The 20,564-nt window shown below is 61.3% G+C and overlaps 1 protein-coding gene across 1 annotated transcript in view; it reads left to right on the top strand.

The window, feature by feature from the left end:
• DLGAP2 (DLG associated protein 2) overlaps window positions 1-18,302 on the top strand; it is a 317,447-nt gene extending 299,145 nt beyond the window's left edge. Inside the window, exons 14-17 of the mRNA XM_039877344.1 lie at window positions 4,714-4,799; window positions 6,240-6,655; window positions 13,721-13,812; window positions 17,985-18,302. Of these exons, the coding sequence (XP_039733278.1) occupies window positions 4,714-4,799; window positions 6,240-6,655; window positions 13,721-13,812; window positions 17,985-18,242 (852 nt within the window). The 3' untranslated portion in view covers window positions 18,243-18,302. The remainder of the gene's footprint in view (window positions 1-4,713; window positions 4,800-6,239; window positions 6,656-13,720; window positions 13,813-17,984) is intronic.
• The last annotated feature ends 2,262 nt before the right edge of the window (window positions 18,303-20,564 follow it).

Here is a 20,564-nt window from a genome sequence, read left to right as displayed (position 1 = left end):
CTCTCCCCTGCCCGCCCCAGATAGCGCAGGACCCCACTCACCCCCGCAGGGTCCCCTCGCCCTGTCTCAGGGACTGCCCCTTCCCGGGGACAGGGCGAGCAAGCTCCTGGGTTCTCTCCAGGCTCTCTCCATGCACGCACTCTCGTCACTGCCCGGTCGTCTGGGCCCGGCCCAGTGCGAGCTTTGAAGTCGGTTTGGCACCAGGGAGGAGGGTGCGCTGGGCGTCCGGGGACGGGGAGCCGGGGGTCCGAGCCAGACCCCACACCGTGGTCCGTTGTTTTGTTTAGGACTCTGAATTCCCAGAGCGCCAGCCATATCCAAGGTCAGATGTAAGTACAAAATGCTCACGCGTGAGTTTTATCTGTCTCTGTTTTCTGGATGTTCACGCAGCTGCGCTCATCCCCGCTGTGTCCTGATCCCATGTGCCAGGCACTCTGCTGGGAGCCCCCGCCCCAGTGTGTGATCCATGGCACCCGTGAGGGTGAGGCTGGGGCCACGCAGCCCAGGGACCTGCCGTGGCCATGGCCGGCTCCCAGGACAGCCAGGCTCGTGCCGGCCTTCCTGGCTCCCAAGCCACATCTCGAGGGAAGACGTGCGACGTTCTCGTGCCGTCAGGTGGCTCTGCGTCCCTGGTGCCCACGCGGCCTCGTGCTCACCGGGCGCCCGCCCCCTTCCCGCCCCCGCCCCCACGGGGCACGTGCAGCTCCGTCTTCACCTGACAGTCGTGGGCACGTAATTCTGAAGCCAGAACATTAGGTCGTGTGGCCGGTAAAGGAACCCCATCTCAGCCTCCCCATCACCCCACATGCTCACGCCCTGCTCCCCGACCCGCGTGCAGCCTTCCCGGGCGCCGTCCCCCCACTGCGTGGTCTGTGACGGCCCGGCCGTGCCTTCAGCCTCCTGACACCCCAGCGCCCAGCACAGTGCCTGGCACACAGCAGGTTCTCGGTAAGCGTCGGGCACGTGAGTGGACGGCGCGTGGCCAGAGGATGCGAGTGAGCGTGTGAGGGCGTGTGCCGTGGGGTCCCCTGCCCTTCACCGCCGCCGAGCGCGGTCTCACGCGAGCTTGTAGCCTGGCCGTCGTCTTGCTAAAGTGCTTCAAAAACCCGGGAGGGAAGCGTCGTCACGGTGACGCCAGTGTCAGGACCCAGGAGTGTGGGCGTGAGGCGGGGGCAGCCGCTCGGGGCCGCGGAGACCGTGAGGGGTGGTCCGGGCAGGCGAGCACCACCGCGGAGGCTCCGAGGGCCCCGGGAGGCGCCAAGGACAGCACACGTCACTGTGCCCGGGCCTCCCGCGGCCCAGGTGCCCTCATTACCACACCCACGTCACAGGTGAGACGCGGAGGCTCAGGGGTCAGCGACTTGCCTAAGGCCCCAGGGCCGTGATGTCCCAGTCCCCGTGGAGGCCGGGAGGGTGGAATCTGCCCGCTGTCCACGGCCGCCCAGAAGGGGGGCGGCCCGAGGCGCCCGAGCCTGCGTGCTCGCTGTCCCGGGCCCTCAGCCGCTGGGACGGTGCCGGCCCCACGTGCTCGACCGCACTCGGTGCCAGGTTCCCGCCCGGCCACAGACGTGCTGCCCAGGGCCACGGCTGCCAGGGGACCGGGTGGCAGCCGAGCACGTGCGCACAGTGGGCGTTCTGTGCGAGAGCTGACGGGCAGCTGTTTGTGCATCTGCCTTGAAGCAGCCGCACCCTTGCAGCGTGACAGCCCAGCCAGCTGTCCGTCATCAGGCTAAAGCCTGCCCTGGTCCCCTGCCACCGCTCCTTGGCAGTGGTGACACCTAACGCTTCTTGTGCTCGTCTTTGTTTTTACATGTGGTTCTCTGCCGTCTCGTCGGGGGAGGGGGGGGTGAAACTGTTGAAAGTGTCACTGTCCCCAGATTCTGCTGCAGGGTCTGAGACCCAGGCACCCTTCAGCCCCATCTTTAAGTGGGTTCTGTCAGCAGGTTCGGCTTGAGCCCCTCACACGGTGCCCAGGGAGGCCTCTGGGTCCCCTGGGGCCTGACCACTCTGCCGAGAGGGGGCACTGCCTCCCCCGCGACCACCCCACCCCCGCTGGGCACTGAGCCCGCACACACCACGCTTGCAGAAAGAGAGGTCGCTTAGCATAAGCGATTTGCCGATGCATCTTCTCCGTGCCTGGGACGTAATGGGTCAGGTAAAAATGAAGATGCGCGTTTATTTCTCAAAACGCTGAAAGCCGTTCGCCTCGTGTCTGGAGTTCTCTCTTGGGAAGAGGCTCCTTGTGCGCCTGCGTGAGGTGGTCCACTGCAGGCGTTGGCGTCCTGGCCCGGGGTCTGTCACACCCCACCTCCGCCCTTCCAGGAAGGGCCGTGCCTGGCCCGGGCGGGGACAGGGCGCCAACGTCCGCCGCGGACGGGCTCACCGGATCCAGCCTCCGGCGAGCGTTTCGCACCAGCCACACGCGCTCGATGTCTCTCGCTTCCGAGATCAGGAAGAAAGGACTCGACAAACTTGGAAGACGCAGGTCAGGGTCCCACGGCTGGTGCAGAGTCTGACTGGCTCCAAGAACCATGATTTCGTCTTTCACTATGAAAATAAGGCACTTAAGATGGAGGAAACGTGGCGACTAGAGAAAGGAGCCCTCTGCTGTGGTTTGGCCGTTCCAGCCCCTCCCATGGGACGCCGACATGTCTGTGAACGTGCGAGCGTTTGGGGCCCTTGGCGTCCATGCCGCCTGCCGCGGCCGCCCCGGCCTGGGCTGCGCCGTGAGCCTCCGTCACGCAGCGTTCATGGCCGTCACCTCAGTGACGGCAGGTGTTCTGTGCCCCCAGTAGCCCCGACTTCGCCGTCTCCCTGTTGTCTGTCCCCTAGGCGTCACCTCATAACTCACGCTGTGCCGACCTCACACATTTATCAGAATTCAAGGTCATTTCTTTAGACTAGAATCCTAACAGTGGGATATGTGAGACAAATGTTCTGAATATTCTTATGAAACTCAGGGCTCTTTCAGTTACAAAAATGTTTCTGAAAGTGTACGTGAGAATCAGTATCAACCACATTGTGTGTCTGTATCGACGACATCTCCCGACACCGTACACGTGCCTTTGGCCCAGCGCCCCCGTCGGCTCTGAGTGGACCCACAGAAGCTTGTGTCCCGTACACATGCAGACAGGTGTTTGTAGCAGCATCATTTATGATGGCAGAAGACTAAAGATAAGCAAATCTCCCCTCCGCAGAAGACAGTAAGTAAATGAGCTTGAAGGCACGCGAGGCAGCTCCGCGTGCCCTCTGTGTGCAGTGAATAGTCTTCGTGCCCAGCACGAGTAGTAAATAAAATTTATTAAAGCGACAACCCACGTAAAACTAGAAAGGGAAATGATGACCACGAGCAGACGTTTCATTCAGGAGTGACCCTCCAGGTGTGCTGGGCCCGTTTCCTCCACAGCTGCTGTGGCTTCGTGCTCCTTTGCAGACTCGCCGGTGACCACGGCTGTGCCCAGCGTCCTGCACTGGCTCAGGAACTAACCGGCAGCTCCGGGGTCCTGACGCAGCCGTGTTTGTTCTAGCCACAGAGGGTCAGTACAGAGCCTGGCTCTGCGATCACCGAGGTCCGGGCCTGAGTCCCTGCTCTGCACCCCCGTGAGCTGTGCACCCCTGGGCAAATTTCTCGCCTCTGACTTCTTGGCTGTTAAGTGCGGCTGGAAGCGTGAGCAGGGGCGTCATGCGGACCCTGTGCAGACGTCCGTGTGCCTTTAGCATGGCGTCTGGCGCGCGGTAAACAAAATAAACAGCAACTGTTCCTGTCACCGTCTCTGGGAGCCACACCCTGGAGCAGCCCTTGGGGGCTTAGGCCCGGCCTTTGCAGTCGGCGAGTGCCCTTGCTCCTAGGACTCACGGAAGAGTTGTAACGACGTGTTCACCGGTGTGCATCCTACCCTTATAGCGATCATCAGTATTTTTAGAAAAGATGTGTTTTACGACTTAGTTATGACATTTTGGATTGGAGTCAGAGTCCTGTTGACGCAGTCGGTGACCCCTAGGGAAAAGGCGGAGGGACAGCCGGTAGCTGGGATGACGCTCACGGCCGAACCTTTCGTCACAGACCCGAGAGTCTGGTGATTTGGGGTTCTTGGTTTGTTTTGTTTGCGGAGCTGCTGCGCTGGAGGTCTCGGTCTCTCACACGTCACACTGCTGGTGACCCTTAAAATGCTTTGTGGGAGTGGGCTGACTTCATGGCAGATACGGCCGCAGCGAGAGTCCTGTGCAGTATGCTCAGTTTCTGCCGTGTCCTGGCATCGCCCTGCGGGGCACAGCCCTGCTGGCAGACGTGGGACCGCTTCGTGTGGGGACAGCGGGGGCGGTGTCCCCACAGCGATGTCTGTGGACGCAGTCGTCGGCTGCCTCTGCTAAATTGCTCGTTGGTTGTGAGCCCTCCCTGGGGGCGTCCTCACTTCCTCTGCTGTGGGCCGTGGTGAGACTTCAAGCCCCGGAGCAGCGCAGCCCCGCAAAGCCGTCCTCTGCCCGAGCTGAGCCGATTCGGCAGCGCAGCGTGGAGCTCAGGTGGCTGCGCAAAGTGTGCCGGGCGGGCGGGCGGGCGCTGCACAGTTTCTGCCCCGTGACCGCGTTGCCGGGTCACGTGCAGCTCCCGTGAAGGAAACGGCCGTGTGACTCACGGCACGGGGGGCGCACGCACGGTCGTCCCTGCCCGGGTCCCCTCCCCTGCTCTAACGAGGACGTTCTGTGTCGGACCAGGTGGAGACCGGCACGGACTCGGACACGGAGAGCCGCGGCCTGCGCGAGTACCACTCCGTCGGCGTGCAGGTGGAGGACGAAAAGCGGTAAGTGGCCCCCTCAGCGCCCCGGGTCCCGGGAGCCCCACGCCAGCCTCCAGCCTCGCCAGCCACCACTGACGCCCGCCACGTGTGGGGACAGGGTCGTATCCGGTTTCCACCGTCCGAGCACGAGTTAACATCTGCTCGCGTCCTGTTTCTGCAAGAGGCAGGGGAATGACCCCTTCCAAAGCGATGACCGCCTGTGAGGCAGAGCGCCGACGGCTCTGAAAGTCAGCCCTTTCTCCAAGGGGACAGCCCGGCTGACGTGAAGCAAATGCGTGTTTTCTCACCTTATTGCGTTAAAGGGAAAACACACACAGAGAAGGAAAGGCTAGCACCCTGAGGTGACCGCCACACTCCCCGAGGACTCCCTCAGGCCCTAGAGCACGGATACCTTGACGGCGCTGTTGCTTTGGGAACAAGAGCGGGGGGTTATTCTACATTCAGGGTAGGATTTTAGTGGCGCATTACACCGTGAACTTAACCAGCACCTAGTCGGTAAGGCCCTGGGTGCCCTCGCCCGTGGCGGGAAGCTTTAAGGCCCAGCGGTGACGCTGCTGACGCGGAGAGCGTGAGACCACAAGCCCATGGCTCCCTGGTGCCCAGGAGACGCTGGGAGCCAACTGCACCTCGGAGGCCAGAGCCACCTCCACCCGCAGGGCACCCTCTCTGCCTCCAGCAGGGGAGACAGTGTCACGTTCACTCAGCTGCAGCCACAGCTGTGAGCCGTCTGCGGGTTCAGTTGGTTGGGAGCCAAAGTGACAGCCAGGGTGTGGTTTAGAGGTGCGACCCTCACGCACACACGCGCACATGCACGCGTACACACACATGCACGCACTGTAGACACGCACGCACACATGCACGCACACGCACACGCACACGCAGCACTCACCCAGTGATACCTGCACTCAGACCCGCGCTTGCTCTCCTCGGCCATTTCAGCAGAGTCTGCTGTGTGGTCGTGGTGACCGTCACATACACGACACAGATGTCTTTAGAGCCGCTGCAGAGGTCAGAGTTCACACTCACTGTTCTGCGTAGAGGACTCGGGGTGCTTCTGAGGTGCTCAGAGGGGAGGAGAGGTCACGCCCTGAAAGGCAGCATGTGGGTGGGGGGCACTCGCCCCCACATGGGAGAGGCAGCTCGAGCTGTCACACACGTGCGGCCCGTAGGGGTCGTGGGTGCTGAGCACGGCTCTGAGAGGAAGCCGTTTGCAGACGGCCGTCACGGTCTGCAGTGAACTCGGATCTGGGGTGTACACGCTGAGACTTAGGCGGGTGTTGGAGGCGCGCTGTTTGTAGGGGAGGCGCGGGGTGCTGGTGGCAGTGAGGTGCCTGGCGCCCTGGCCTCCGCCTGGGCGGTGCGGTGCGTCCCCGCCAGCGGGACTGGGGTGCGCTCGCCCCGTCCCCTCAGAAAGCCTTGGTCTCTCTTCCTCCCTCCGTGCAGACACGGGCGTTTCAAGCGTTCCAACAGCGTGACGGCCGCGGTGCAGGCGGACCTGGAGCTGGAGGGCTTCCCCGGCCGCGTGGCCACGGAGGACAAGGGCCTGCAGTTCGGCCCGTCCTTCCAGCGGCACTCGGAGCCCAGCACGCCCACGCAGGGCGGGGCCGTGCGGACCGTGCGGACCCAGGGGCTCTTCAGCTACCGGGAGGACTACCGGCCCGCGGCCGACGCGGCGAGCCTGCCGGCGCCCGAGCCCTGGCTGGGGCCGCCCCTGGACTCGCCGGACAGCAGCCGCGTGTCGCCGTGCCGCAGGGACGGCCCCTGGTTCCTGGAGCTGCTGCGCGCGGAGACGGCGCGGATGGAGAGCTGGTGCAAGGACATGGAGCGCGAGGCCGAGGACCACGACCTGGCGGAGGACGGTGAGGCACGCGGGCGGCCGGGGCTGCGCCGAGTCCCGCCCACGCCGGAGGGGCCTGGGCCCCATGGTGCTGGCACCGTGCCCGGCCTCGGGCTCCAGGCACCGGCTCCCTGCACCTGGCGGCAGGTGGTTTGGGCGTCTGGACCGCTCCCCAGAACCGGCGCAGCCCCGAGGCTGTGGGCGATTGCTTTGGCTCTTTGCCAGGGGGGCGTCACAGGGGAGTACACGGTTCTCCCGGTCAGCTGGGTGGCGCCGGGCCACGTGGGCACCTGTGTGGCCCTGGCCCGAGCCCTTCACGTCTCAGGGGTGTCGTCCCTGTGTGCGGAGGGACAGGTACCCACCCTCATCCCCGCCGCCTCCGCCCACCTGCAGACACCGAGCAGCGCCTTCACCAGCTGCCTCGTGTGACCAGCCGTGTCTGTGTGTGACTCGGGATGGCAGGAGGGTGACCGCAACACGTCCAGAACGCACGCTGTCCTCACGAAGCCCGGCCACACCAGCCTCCCAGCGCCCGGCCAACAAACGCTCACTCCGTGTTTCCCTTCCCGCAACGCCCTGGGCACGCTGGGTAGGTCACTGAATTCCAGTGCAGGGGACAGCGGCCGTCCTGGGGACCTGGCCCTGACCTTGCGGTTCCGTGACAGACGGCCTGATGGTCCCACACGCAGGAGGCGTTTCGGGGAGCGGAGTGCGTGGACTGTCACTCAGCACGGGGCCTGCAGGCTGAGAGTCGGGGGGAGTAATTGGTGTGCTGATCCCCAGTTCTCAGAACTGGGGCGTTGACCTGTGGAAAAGGCAGAGGTTTTGCCCTCAAGTCCCTGATTCTGTCCTCGCAGAGGGTCCCCTGTTCTTCGGTCCCACATGTCCTCACCTGAGCCCCCTGTCACACGCTGAGCATGTGCAGGGGGGCTGTCGGGTGACAGTGCCCGCCAGGCCGAGTGCCCGTCTTGCGGTCTGCTCAGGGCTATGACACTGCTGAATGGTCACCGTGACCCGCAGCGTCCCCGCCACCGCCTGCTTCAGCCTGGCAGAACGCTTTGCCTCGTACGAGGATCCGTCATCTTTACCGCAGAGATGAAACACAAGCGAGCTGGCCCGAGCTGACAGGACGTAGAGGGCAAGGGTCCGCTCCACGTGCGCGTCCGCTCCCGCGTCGGCCGGCACGCAGCCCGAGGGCGCCCACTGGGGCACACTCGCCACGTGCCGTGGCCGCCGGGCAGAGGCGGGCAGCAAGGACGTTCTGCGGGAGGTGGCGTTTGTCGGGCTTTGCCCACAGTGTGCCCGCGGAGCTTCCTGAATTCGCACCGCTAACGACACGTGCGAGACGTGTGGGCGGCAGGGGGCGCCCGCCGCTGCCGTGAGCGAGGTGACAGTGACACGCATGCTCATCGCGACTCCCACGTTTAGCGCGTCCTTGAGTCATTACCTTCTCTTAAGGACTGTGGTTTTAAAAGATACTTTTCTAAAAGAAACCTCTGCCGGCACGGGCTGACCCCGACCGTGCGCCGCATCCTCTGCTGAGCACCTGTGCCCCGCAACACTTGGGCCATGGCCACCACCGTAAATAGCCCGTGCCCGGAGAGGCGGCGTCCTCCCCAGCCCGCACGAGCAGGGCGCTGGGTCACAGCTGGAGTCGGCCGTCCGGCCCCTGGCCAGTCCGCGGTCGCCAAGGTCCAGACAGAATCCTGGAGCCGAGAAACACACACGTGGGCCGTGCTGCCTCAGCTGTCGAAAACGGTGACAGCTGGAAGGGCACAGACTCCCTCCCTCAGCACCAAAGGCCCAACCTCTGAAGGCTGAGGTGTTGTCACGTGAGTCACGGCTTTCTCATCGCTGGGGGTCGTTCCAGAAATTTCTGAGAGCAGTGCCGTGAGGGGCAGCGGGGCTGGAGGGTGCGCGGCGACCCACATCCAGTGGGAACCGGTCACTGCCTAAATCACAGCTGCCTGTCATTGTCACGCGTCTGGAGATGGGGGTGAGTTCCTGCCACCCGCAGCCATATCTCCCTAAACAAGTTGTTTGAAAGTGTCCTCGCTCGCACTTGTGGGGTCTCCTCTGTGTGACCTCCCACAGCTGTGACAGTGCGGCCGCGATCCCCAAGACTGCAGGCGGGCACAGGAGTGAGCGGGACATGGCGTGGAGGCTGACCGGCCATGGGGGCCTGGGACGAGGCGAAGCCGGGCAGAGCCACTCAGCGTGACGGGGAGTGTGTGGGATCACTCAGAGCTCAGAGGCGTGGCCGACGCCCTCCGGGGAGAGGCCTGAGGAGGCTTCACGGTGACGGTGGACGTGGCGCCGTGCTGGGCTGACAGGACTAGTCTGATCAGGCGAGCGGGCCGGGCAGAGGAGGGTGACGAGAAAGGAGCCTCGGGGCCCACACGACGGCCACCGGCCATGACTGGCAGCACAAGCCCCTCATGTCCTGACTCCGAGAGACCTTCATTTACTCGTGGGCCTTTCCACCTGCCTGTGACAGAGGCTGGGCCACCGACTGCTCAGAGTTCCTGACTCTGCCATCCTCCACCCCTTGGGGACACGCATTTCGCAAAAGGTTAGGACAACCCGTGTTTTCCCAAAGCTCTGCCCTGTGCTGTCATTTGAGATCGTAGGCTCGCTGAGCATGGTGACTGTATTTGGTAGCCTATCATCTGCCAGCGCGGCCTGGACCGTGCCTGGCACAGCGCCCAACGCCGAGCTCTGCAAGAAGGGTGGGTGGGCGGAAGAGGTGACAGTCCGTGCACGAGGCTGATCCTGATCTGCTCGCACCTGCTGAATCCCAGGGGGCCCTCAGGTGGCCCGGCCGGGTGAGCGTGCGCTGTGCACTGCACTTCGTAGACATCAGCTACTTTGTTTCAATTTCGCTTGGTTTTTTTCTCCACTGCTATTTAATGACCAAGAGTAACTGTTGCTCTAAGTCCTGGACACAAAGAACAGAGAACAGACCCACTGGATGCTCCTTGTCATTGTCTTAATTTCTTAAGTCTCCCCGCCACCCCCGTCTTGACCTCCTCTGGGCAAAGATAACAAGACGCTGAAGTGTCTCTTCTGCATGCTTTGTACATGGAGCTAGTATTGCAGTGGTCGGGTCTAGATACTTCCCTAGTAATTTCTAAAAGGTCAGGTAACCTGATTCTCATCTTGATTTTAAGAGCAGGTGCAGGGTTACTGGTTATGGCACTTTTAGAAAGTGAAGATTAAATCAAATGGCTTATTAAACCAAAACTCTGAGTTCTGAATATCGAAAGTTTTATTACACGGAATAATTTTTTCTGAACTGTAATTTTGCGATCACAGCTCACTGGATGGGTCGAACTAAGTCAGATTCATTCAGCCCTCTGTGGTTAATGAAAACCGTCATGAGAACACGTGAGCACTGGCTTCTTATCATTAACGCATAAATAGATAGATCCCGGAGGAATTGCAAACCACTGCTAGCCTAGCATTTGGGGATTTTCGCATTAATCGTGCGAAACGAAACAAGTAAATGGCATAAAGAAAAAATAAACAAATAAATAAATAAATGGCATAAAAGAGATTGTTCCAAAGCCACAACGATCTTATTTGCTCGGCTCGTGGAGCTAAGACTTGCACGAGGAACTCAGCAACGGGGGCCCCGAAACAGCTCCGCCCAGTAGTCACTAAGCTACCGTCACCTACCTGGTCGGGCGCATCAAACCCCAGGGCTTTGTAGTAGCCACAAGGAACACTGGACGACGAGTAGCCCAGAGTGACCTGAGACACACAGGCCATGTTCTGAATGCAAGGGATGGGGACATGGGCCAGAGGGACAGTGTGCCTGTGTCCGCAGTTTGCCTGGGATGCCCCCGGTCAGCAGAGCAGAGTGAAAACCCAGCACCAACAGCAACCATTCGAGCAGGCCGCATGCTCCGTGCACAGTGGCTGCCACCAGCCTGAGGGAGCAGACAAGCCGGGTGGGTCGGTCACCGCCTCCGGTCTTGTGACAGGGAGACACTCATCCGGACCGGTCAGGCGCCCTGTGGGGATGTCCCCCTCCGGTCTTGTGACAGGGAGACACTCATCCAGACCGGTCAGGCGCCCTGTGGGGATGTCCCCCTCCGGTCTTGTGACAGGGAGACACTCATCCAGACCGGTCAGGCGCCCTGTGGGGATGTCCCCCTCCGGTCTTGTGACAGGGGAGGGCCTCTCAGGCAGTCCCAGGCCTGTGGGATGTCCCCTCGGTCTTGTGACAGGGAGACACTCATCCGGACCGGTCAGGCGCCCTGTGGGGATGACCCCCACAGGTCCAGCCCCAGTGGCCGTGGGAGACGGGAGCAGGAAGGGAAACGTGCTCGGCAAACACGAAAGTGACAGAGTGAGACCTTGAAGGGACAGCAGTGACAGCCCCGTACACCTGCGCTGCGACAGTCTGCACAGGGACCGGGAGAGGGGGGGAAGCGCGCCCCCAAATGCTGCGCAAACCCACTTCGCGAGCCAAAGGGACGAGCGCACGGGCACCACAGCACCTCAGACGGGGCTGGGAGTCACGGGCACGCGCGGGAGATGCGTTACAGGGGTGCGTACGCTCATCAGACTTCTTTGTGCATCAGAGGCGAGGGTTGCATCGGGCTCTTTGTAAATCTGCTTTCTGATAAGATTCGTCCTTATCTGCAGCTCTTGAAAGGAAACATGTCTAAACTATGACAAAATTAGGGAAGTATAGTGGAAAAGAATAAATTGAATTTTCACTTCGAACTCTTTGCAGTCACAGGAAGCCGTTTGCATTCTAGGTGTCAGATAGACCCCAAAATTCTCCCGCCCTCCTCGAGTCATTAGCCACACTCCCTGATGTTCATTATCATCAGCCCTCATCAATTCATGCCCTTTATAGCGACTCTTTGCTACATTAAATCAGCACCAAGTTATTGCCCGTCTATCCACATTGTGCTAAAGATTATAAATTGAAATACTTTATGTTAATACTTCTGTTGAATTAGATTTTAACAACATGAAAATTAGAGATTAAAACTTCCAACTGTATAAAGTGGACCGAGTTTTTAATGACCACTTGGGGAAGCGTGGAGTCTGTGCGAAGAGTGACTGATTGGTCACTTCTCTATTTTCCTCAGCGACAACTCGATTAAAACGAGTCTCTTAAAATGTTTTCTTGAGTCAGGAGGTTCTGGGGGTTTACACCCGGAAAGTCAGCCTTCTGGAGCCAGGGTCCTCCCTGCCCTCGGCGGCAGTACAACCAGAGCTGCAGGACCCTGGTCAGCGGGGCCGAAAGCGGGGCCAGGTGCGGAGGACCAGAGCCGCGCCCCCCAGCCTGACCCGGGCCACACCCCTCACCCAGCACAGCCGTGGGCAGGAGGGCGTGTGTCTGGGGGCAGTGGCCCCCTGGGACTGGATCTGTCGACAACACGGCCCCAAAGGGCAGGTGCACGACGGCCTGCCACCGTTCCTCGTTTAAGCCTGAAAGGGTGCCCAGGTGTCACCCCATCTGGCCACTTCATCAAAAGCTGCGTTTCTAAACTCTTTGGATATTGTAGAATCGATCTAGAAGTAGGTGATGTCAGGATGACGACCCTCGCAGAGAAGATAGTGACTCATGGCGGTAGCAGAGGATGGCAGGTGACGAGCTGGCACAGCTCCCTTCCAGATGGCTCAGAAAACTGAATGCACGCTCGGGCCGTATCCGCTGCTGACGCTCAGTGCGCGTGTCAGGCTCTTGCACATTTGCTCTGTGTGAACTACTTTTCATAACAAACGCTGGGGGACAACCAGCCGTGTCATTGCAGACATGTGAGCAGACGAACGAAAAGTGCTTGAGGCCAGCATGTCACCCCAGGGAACAGCCCTTAAGATGTGTTACCTGAGAGGCCGGACTCCCGTTTCTTGCAAAGCGAGGCTGCCCGCCCCGCCTGTTTGGGACTGACTCCTTCCCGTCCGGAGCCCCCCCACGTCAGGATCCCTTCTGGGGGGCTCTTCAGCAGCCGCACCCCGTCCCACCACGTGGCCGCTGAGGCCCTTCTTCCCCAGAGTGAGGCCTGAGGGGACAGCGGGCACCCTGGACCACCAGGACGTCCGCACCTGTGACTCCAGGTTCTGACGCATGTTGGCCGGGTCTCACAGATCGTTGGTTTGGAGATTGTCAGGTTTTGGGACGTGGGGGTTGGGGCACCCCCTCGGCCTGTGAGACAGTGTCTGCAGCACTGATGGATGAGCCTTGGGCTGGCACACGTGCCCGGAGCACGTGAGAGCCGGGCCCCGGTCAGCATCGGCCTCCGAGCAAGACCCCTGGGGACTCGGGCCTCAGATGGGTCCCTGAGCACTGCCGTCTTCTGCAGACGAAGCCTCGAGGGCCCGGTGCCCCGTCTGCAGGGCGCAGACCCGGGAGAGGGTGAGCTTCGCGTCCGGCGTTGCTTCCCTGCCTCTGCCCGTGACGCCGAGCCCCTGTCCTTCCCCACGACCACCTGGCCCCCACCCCGCACGCGACTGCTGAGAGAGGGGGCCGGACCGGGCCCAGAGCAGCTGGTCCTCACAGTGCTCTGCAGGGGGCCGGAGGCCACACGGCAGAGGCTGGGGTGGGCCGCCCGCCTGCGTCAGGGCGGTGCTGTGCGGACTCCAGGGAGTAAGCGCCCAGGCACAGGGCACTGACCACAGGCGCCGCCCAGCATGCAGAGGCGACACGGGCACCCAGCAGGCTCTGGGGAGTCCCGTGCATTGTGACCGGCCAAAGCTGGCCTTTCCAAAATGATGACGGTGCCACACCAGGCTAAGGACGGCATGAGAGCCGGGGGCAGGGGGACGGGACGCTCGGAGGGACTCGGAGGTGTGCCCGGCCTCTCGTGTCCTCGTGGTCGACACTTGGCCTCTTCGAATCGAGAATGGAGCAGGTTGAAAGGCGCCAGCCGGGGACAAGCCCCAGGCAGCGCGTTCAGAGCTTAGTCTCCAGGAAGGGGGGAGGGTGGTGTGCGCGTTTCAGGGTTGACACGCACGCACACGCATGCACATGCACGCTCGCACACGCACTCACACACACACCCACCCCCGCGTAACGCGCTCGCTTCTGCTTAACTGACCCGCGTGTCCGCGTTTGCTCTTGCAGTTCTCGGCAAGATCAGGAGTGCCGTGGGCAGCGCCCAGCTGCTGATGTCGCAGAAGTTCCAGCAATTCTACTGGCTCTGCCAGCAGAACACGGTAAGCGCGTCCTCGCACGCCGGGCCCTGTGTTTCCACCGCCTCCCTGTTGGTTAAAGAGGCCTCGTGCGTCTGCGATGCTTGAAGACACGGCCCAGCTCCGGGGACGGCTGAGACGTGCGGCCGAGGCCTGGAGGCTGCAGCACGGGGCTAGGGGTGGAGCAGGGGCGGGAGCTGGCGGGAGGCGGCAGTGTCCCCGAGGGCACAGGGCGCTGCCTGTGCAGACGGTCTCGTGGCCGAGCACCTGAGCACAGGAGACGACAGCGAACCGCTCTTACCGCGAACCTCACACGTAAAGATGATGCAGAGTGGCTTGAACAAAAACTCATAAACGGCTACGTTTAGAGAGATTAAGGAGGGATTTTAGAGATAATTGTGGTTTTATATTTTATAATCTGGAGTGAAATGAATGTACCGTGAACTAGGTTAGTTAATACAATTGCCGTTAAACTTCATTCTGATCTTTCTGAAAATCAGACGGAATGAAAAACATCTATATTTACATAAACATGTTAACTTACGTGTTACATATACTCGCATACGTGTGAACTTACGTGCTACGTGTCTCTGTATAAGTACACGTACGGGTGCATGGATACGTGTAGCCATGTCCTCATCTGACTTAGGAAAGTGTTCCCTTAATATTTGGAGAAATAACTAAATAACGTTCACGTTACTTTGTAGGCTATTTCATAATCCATATGCTGGTTTCTTTGAGACCAGACGTTTTCATTCAAATGCGCATGTCTCTGTGGGCCATCCCGCCGTGGCAGTGCTGGGTGATCTCGTTCTGTTTGGTTTAAATTCACAAGGAGGCAGTGAATTTATAGAATGTTTATATATCAAAGGGAGCATAGCACACCAGAGTTGCCAGTTCATCCCTTTTAATTAGGACGGTTTAAAAGTATGTTTTCACTGATATCTTCCAATTAACCCCATATTGTTCGCCATGAATTTAAAGGGTGCCCACCCTACTGCCTGTGACATGGTTACACGTGGGCGCTTAGAAGGGAGACGGGGGGAAGGGCCCTGAAGGAAACGCAAGTCCCACGTCCAGCCGGCGCCTGCCTCCTCTGCCGTGTCCCGTCCCTCACCGCCTTTAAGGAGGTCGGTTTCCTGCTGGAGAGCTGTGAGCCCGTCACCCCGAGTCGGCCGAGCGTGGGCACTCGCCGTCTGTGGGAATTCGTTGTCTGAAGCACCCACACGTAGCAAAGACACAGCGCTCTGGCTTATAAAGTGTCCGTGACCCCTCTTCCAGAGCCGCGCGTTAGACTCAAAACCATCCATCCTAGTATTTTCGATGCCTCACACGTGTCAGATCGCATTTTACGTTCACCTTAAAGGACTCTTTTTGAGTTTTGAAGTATCTGGTGTGATTGCTGCCATTTCTTTTGGCTTCAGTCTAGGACCAGACAGAAGAAGCCTGAAGCCCCGTTGGGGTGGGGCACGTGGCGGCAGGAGAGGGGCCGAAAGCACAGCTGCCTGCTTGGAAGCCGGCCGCCACGGCGCCGGGGGCTGGGTGGCTGGTGGCAGCTCCGGGCCTATAGCGGGATGTTTAGGGGGGAGCAGGCATGCGAGGCGGGGACGAGCGGGTAGCTCGTTGCATGTGCACCCCGTGTGCAGGCGTGCGAGGCGGGGATGTGTGGGTGGCCTCGTCGCGTGTGCCCCGCGTGCAGGCGGTACTGTCAGGGTCTGCCCTTGGCCACGCCCCTCAGAGCAGTGTCCTCGCCCCCACGAGCCGGCAGCTCGGGGAGTTGTTCAGGCCTCTGGGTCTGAGTCTGTGTCTGGTCAGGCCCCGCATCCCGAGTGTGCCCAGCGGGACCTCCCAGCTCCTCGGCACAGTGCGGAATGCTGTGAAGCCCGGGCACCAGGGTCTGTGTCCCCACATGACTGTGCTGTCTCCAGGACATGTGGCTGGGCCGTGTCGTGCCAGGGCAGGAGTGGCCTGGCACACCGCTGACCTCTGCGAACGACTTGTAAACGTATCGGTGTGTCAGACGTCTCATGGGTGAGGGGTGCACCGTCCCCCTCCAAAAGAGGGGCACAGAGCCAGTCCCGCTGTGCCTGACCATGCGACACGGCACAGCCTCTGCTTCTGGGGAGCGCCAAGGACAGCCGCTTTGTCCCCTTGGGGCACGGCAAGTGCAGACAGGCCGCCGGGGTGGGCGTGCGCGCGGACACAGCGCCGGGTCCGCGCCGGAGCTGGCCCCGGCCTCTGGGGTTCGGCAGGAGCAGCGTGACACTGTTCCCCCCAGTCCTCCAAAGAGGACCGTCCTGGGACTGCGACGTCTGCTAGGGACGGGGAGGCACGCGCCCTCGGACGCTCTGGCGTGAGGCTTCCATGGACGGGGTGCTACACTGTCCGTCCCGTCCCCTGTCACCCCGTCACCCCGTCACCCCGTCACCCCGCTCGGCCCAGCAGCGGGGCTGCTCTGCGTGTCTCCAGCCCGCCGCCCGGGGGCCTGCCCTCTCGCGGTTCCCCAGACCCCCGAGGCTGCCCCTGCTGTGGGCATGGACGGGGCAATGTCCGGGCCCTGCCCCCCGTCACTGCGCAGGCTGCTGTCTGAAGGGATCGGGGTCACAACGCGATCCCTGTGACATGGATGCCCAACCGGGTGCTGGAAGCTGGGCCCCCCCAAGTCCACACGCTGCAGTCCCGACCCCAGAGCGGTGGATCGGGAGGTGGGCCCTGGGTGGGGCCTTCATGGCCGGGCCGCTGTCCTGGGGAGGGACCGCGCAGAGCCCTCTGCCACGTGGAACATGGGCGAAGGCGGAAATGAGCCCTCGGCACACAGTCGGCCAGCGCCTTGTCCCCAGCTGCAGCCGCACTTGGTGAGTGACATGGGTGCTGTTTCAGCCCCGTCTGCAATGCGGGGTCACAGCTGCCCGAAGCACCAAGACCAGTCGAAGGACATTTGAACAAGACTGAAATGAAGGTCGCGTCGTGCTCACTGTGACCGACTATGAGTCAGCTGAAAATTGCCTGTTTTAGGCAAATTCAGATAGACGTTTACCTGCCAGACGCCTCCGACTTCAATCTCAGGGAGGCCCGTGAGCCAGGACCACGCGCGGAGAACCGCCGGTGTGAGCCTGGGGTTGTGGAGTCACCCGCCAGAGCATGTGGGCCACGGTGCCACAGGGGCCCGCTGGCTGTGGCCCTCGGCCGGGCAGTGTGGCAAAGGGCCAGCGGCCAGCCCTCTGGTGTAGTCACTGATGTTAAGTGCAGACAGCTCGCTGGGCCCGTCCGCCCTGGGTGGAAAAGTGCGCACGTCCTCAGGCCACGTTCAGACCACGGGCTCCCAGTCCATGCCGTCACCTGTCCCTGCTCCACGCAGGAAACCTGCCCCTTCCTGAGGCCCGGCTGCCTGTCCTCCCTCTCGTGGAGCAGGCCCAATGCCCGGAGCATCGAGGTGTCGCTCACCGTCAGAGTCGGAGCGGAGAGGCAGCTGGCTCCGAGCGCACGCTGGCCACTGGCCCGTGTAGCCCCATCCGGAACAAGCCTCTGCCCCGAACCACAGAGCCCACAGCTCCTGCGAACGGGCAGGCACGCAGCGGCGCGAACGCCGGCCGTCATGGCCGGGCCCTCGGAGAGCCCCGCGGCGTGATGCGTGTGCGGCCACTGCCAGTCGATTCGCTGTGACTTCCTATTTCGGAGCGGTTTTAGGTCAGAGCAAAACTGAGAGGAAGGTGCACAGTTCCTGTGCGCCCCATGCCCCCCACAGCACCCCGACCATCGACACCCGCCACCGCCACCGACACCCGCCAGCTGCCACAGCCGACACACCCGCACTAGCCGTCACTGTCACCGCGTCCACAGGTTTCATCAATACTCTGGTGTCACATCGTGATGACACGTACCACCGGGAACAGACTTGATGGAGGAGTGCCAATGCCCTAAACACACTTTCTGTGCCCCCATTATCATCTGCCCCTCACCCCTGATCCTTTTCTTGTCCCCAGGCCTCCTTCAGACCGTCACAGAGCTGCCCCCCCACACATGTTTAACTGCCAGCAGGGAGCCGCGTGAGCCGTGGGCCACGGCGGCCTGGCCGAGGGCTTGCACTTGGGTTTCCCACCCCCGCACTCCCTGAGGGGCACGTGGCGGAGGGGCCGCCACCCCCAGCCCCTGCCAGCTGCCAGCTTCCTGGCCGCAAACTCCGCGTGTGTCCTCAGGACCCCAGCGCCATGCCCAGACCGACGTCGCAGGACCTGGCCGGGTACTGGGACATGCTGCAGCTGTCCGTGGAGGATGTCAGCATGAAGTTCAGCGAGCTGCACCAGCTGAAGCAGAACGGCTGGAAGGCGCTCGAGTCTCCAGAGAGAGAGGTACTGACACCCCGAAGGCGGCCCCAGAGGCCCCTGTGCCGTCCAGGCGGAGGCGAGCGGCCAGCCGCACAGCTCCCACGGGAACGCGCGCCGGGCTCTGGGTAGCAGCGAGGGAGACAAATGTGTGTGTGTCCAGGGGTCTGAGTGTGTCCACGCGTGCCTGCATGAGTGCACATGGGTGTGCTCATGTGTGAGTGCTGCATGCACATGTGTGCACTGTGCTGGTATGCGCATGCATACACACGTGTGCATGCATCTGTGCATGTCTGCATTGTGTGTACGTGTATGCGCATGAGTGCCTGTGTGTGCCTGTGTACTTGTGCACACGTGTACATGTGCACCTGCATGGGTGTGCATGTGTTTGTGTGCATCTGCTTGCGTGTCCTGTGCATGTGTGCATCTCTGTGTCTGCACGTGTACATGTGTTTGCATGTGTTTGTGCATGTGGGTGCAAGTGTGTGTGAACTGGGGTGGAATCCACATCACGGGCCGTGCGTAGCAAGCGCCACCGTCCCAGAGGAGACACTGACCGACAAGCACATGTCAGTCTCCTCTCTCCTGCGGCTCCTTCCCGAGTTATTTTTGTCACGTTTTCTTTGGGTCTGACTAGGGTGACTTCCCGCAGGATCACAGTGACCATCTCCAGTTCAGATACACTTCCTGGTTACGTGGCTGGGGTTGAAGACAGATGTTTTGAATTTTTTCGAACAGTTTGATGGCATAAACTTCCTGTCCATCAGCCTCGTCCCTTAAAATAGGCTGAAGTTCCCCATTAACTGCGACCTTGTGCCATCGCTTCTTCCCCGAAGACGTTGCCGTTAGAGCCGCAGGGCGGTGTGGGCGTAGCTCTCCTGATGCATCCGATTTCTCTGGACAGACATTTTCAATTAAAACAACACAACGAAGGAGACAAATCTCGCTCTCCTTGGGGCCAGTTGTGTCTAATATGTAGCTGAGGGTGATTTCTAGGTAATCAGAGCGAAAGTTGTCATCATGGCCACCTCCTCTGCCCCAGAAGGTGGCACCAACTGTCCTGGTGGCATCCCAGGCTAGATGCACAGGGTCCCGCAGAGACTGACCCCTCCCTTCTCAGCCACAGGTGACAGGCAGGGCATGCAAACTCGCAGGTGAGGCGTCAGCCCAAGTGGACGTGGGGCGTGCAGGTGGCCGGTGGTGTGCTTCGGAAGTGAGGGACATTGCAAGTAATGACCATGTGAAAAAGTTACTCTAGCAAGACACTGAAACAGAGCCTGCCGACACATCTGAGGACGTGCAGGGCCCTTCCCAGGCCTCGTCCGTCAGCCAGTGACAGCCGAGGTGGCCCTTCCTGCCAAAGCTTGGCATGGGGAGCGGTGCCCATGAGGAGATGGGTTTCTGCAAGGACACAGTGCCCGTCAGAAAGTGAGAGTTCTCTGTGCCACGTCCTCCGACCCTCTGCTCCATGGGTCTGCGGGGCCACCCGGTCATGCCCAGGGGCCCTGAGCTCCTTACAGGGGAGACACTTGTGAGCATGTACTCTCTACAGCCCCGTAGTTCAGAGAGAGGACAGGGTGGGTCAAGGCAGGCATGCTTGGTGCAGGAGCCAGCCGTGGACGCAGCTTCCAGGTAACCCCACTGCTGTGGCTCATGCTGAGGAGCCCAAGGCCTCGCCACGCTGGCCCGGCCCATTTACCATTCAGCCGCGGGGACGCTTCAAGAAGACCGTCTTCGTGCCCCAAGCCGGTCACGCGGCACGCGGCCCCCCACAGTGCCGCCCTGTTTGCCCAGCAGCACTGTTGGCCCCCTGCGCCCGCACTCACCCAGCCCCCTGCGGAGTTCGAAGGGACTGAGGGAAGAGAGGCAGGCGTGCGTCTCCCCAGTAAGCAGACACGGGGAGGAGGGGCCGGCGCCTGGCTCCCCTTGCAGCATCCCAGGGGCAGTTGCTGTGTGGCCCACCACCAGCCCCCAGGAGGAGGACGGGTCAGCCCGCCGCTGTCACCTAGGAGTGACGTCGGGGCGCTTCACAGAGGAACGCAGGCCCTCCCCACACGGCTGCAGGCCTTACCCGCCACAGCACGGTGGCTGTGTCGTGTGAGGAGGCACACCTGCATCTCGGGGACTGGAGAACGGGGCGAAGGGTGGCCTTTTGCCCGGCGAGCTTCAGGTGTTCCGTGTAGTTAATTTCGAGGGCTCAGGCACATGATAGAGAGTTTGGCTGATGGTTCCCGGGACACCCACGAGAGCTGGTTCTCATGAACTCCTTAGAACCCGGAGTCTGTTGAAAAGATGGTGGCATATGACAGGGAAGTCCAGTGACATCTTCCAAAATACTTGGAATGCTGGAGAGCTTGAAACTGTGGGTGTGGCTCAGAGGTGACGAGGTCAGTGTCCATGTGACGATGACGTTTCAGGCCCACGTGCAGACTTCAGCCCTGGTTTGTAGACACT

The sequence above is a fragment of the Pteropus medius genome, unplaced genomic scaffold, assembly GCF_902729225.1.
Source record: "Pteropus medius unplaced genomic scaffold, Ma_sr-lr_union100, whole genome shotgun sequence".
In the NCBI taxonomy this organism is placed as follows: domain Eukaryota; kingdom Metazoa; phylum Chordata; class Mammalia; order Chiroptera; family Pteropodidae; genus Pteropus; species Pteropus medius.
Note: the sequence above shows the minus strand (reverse complement) of the source record. Positions and strands in the feature narration are given on the sequence as shown.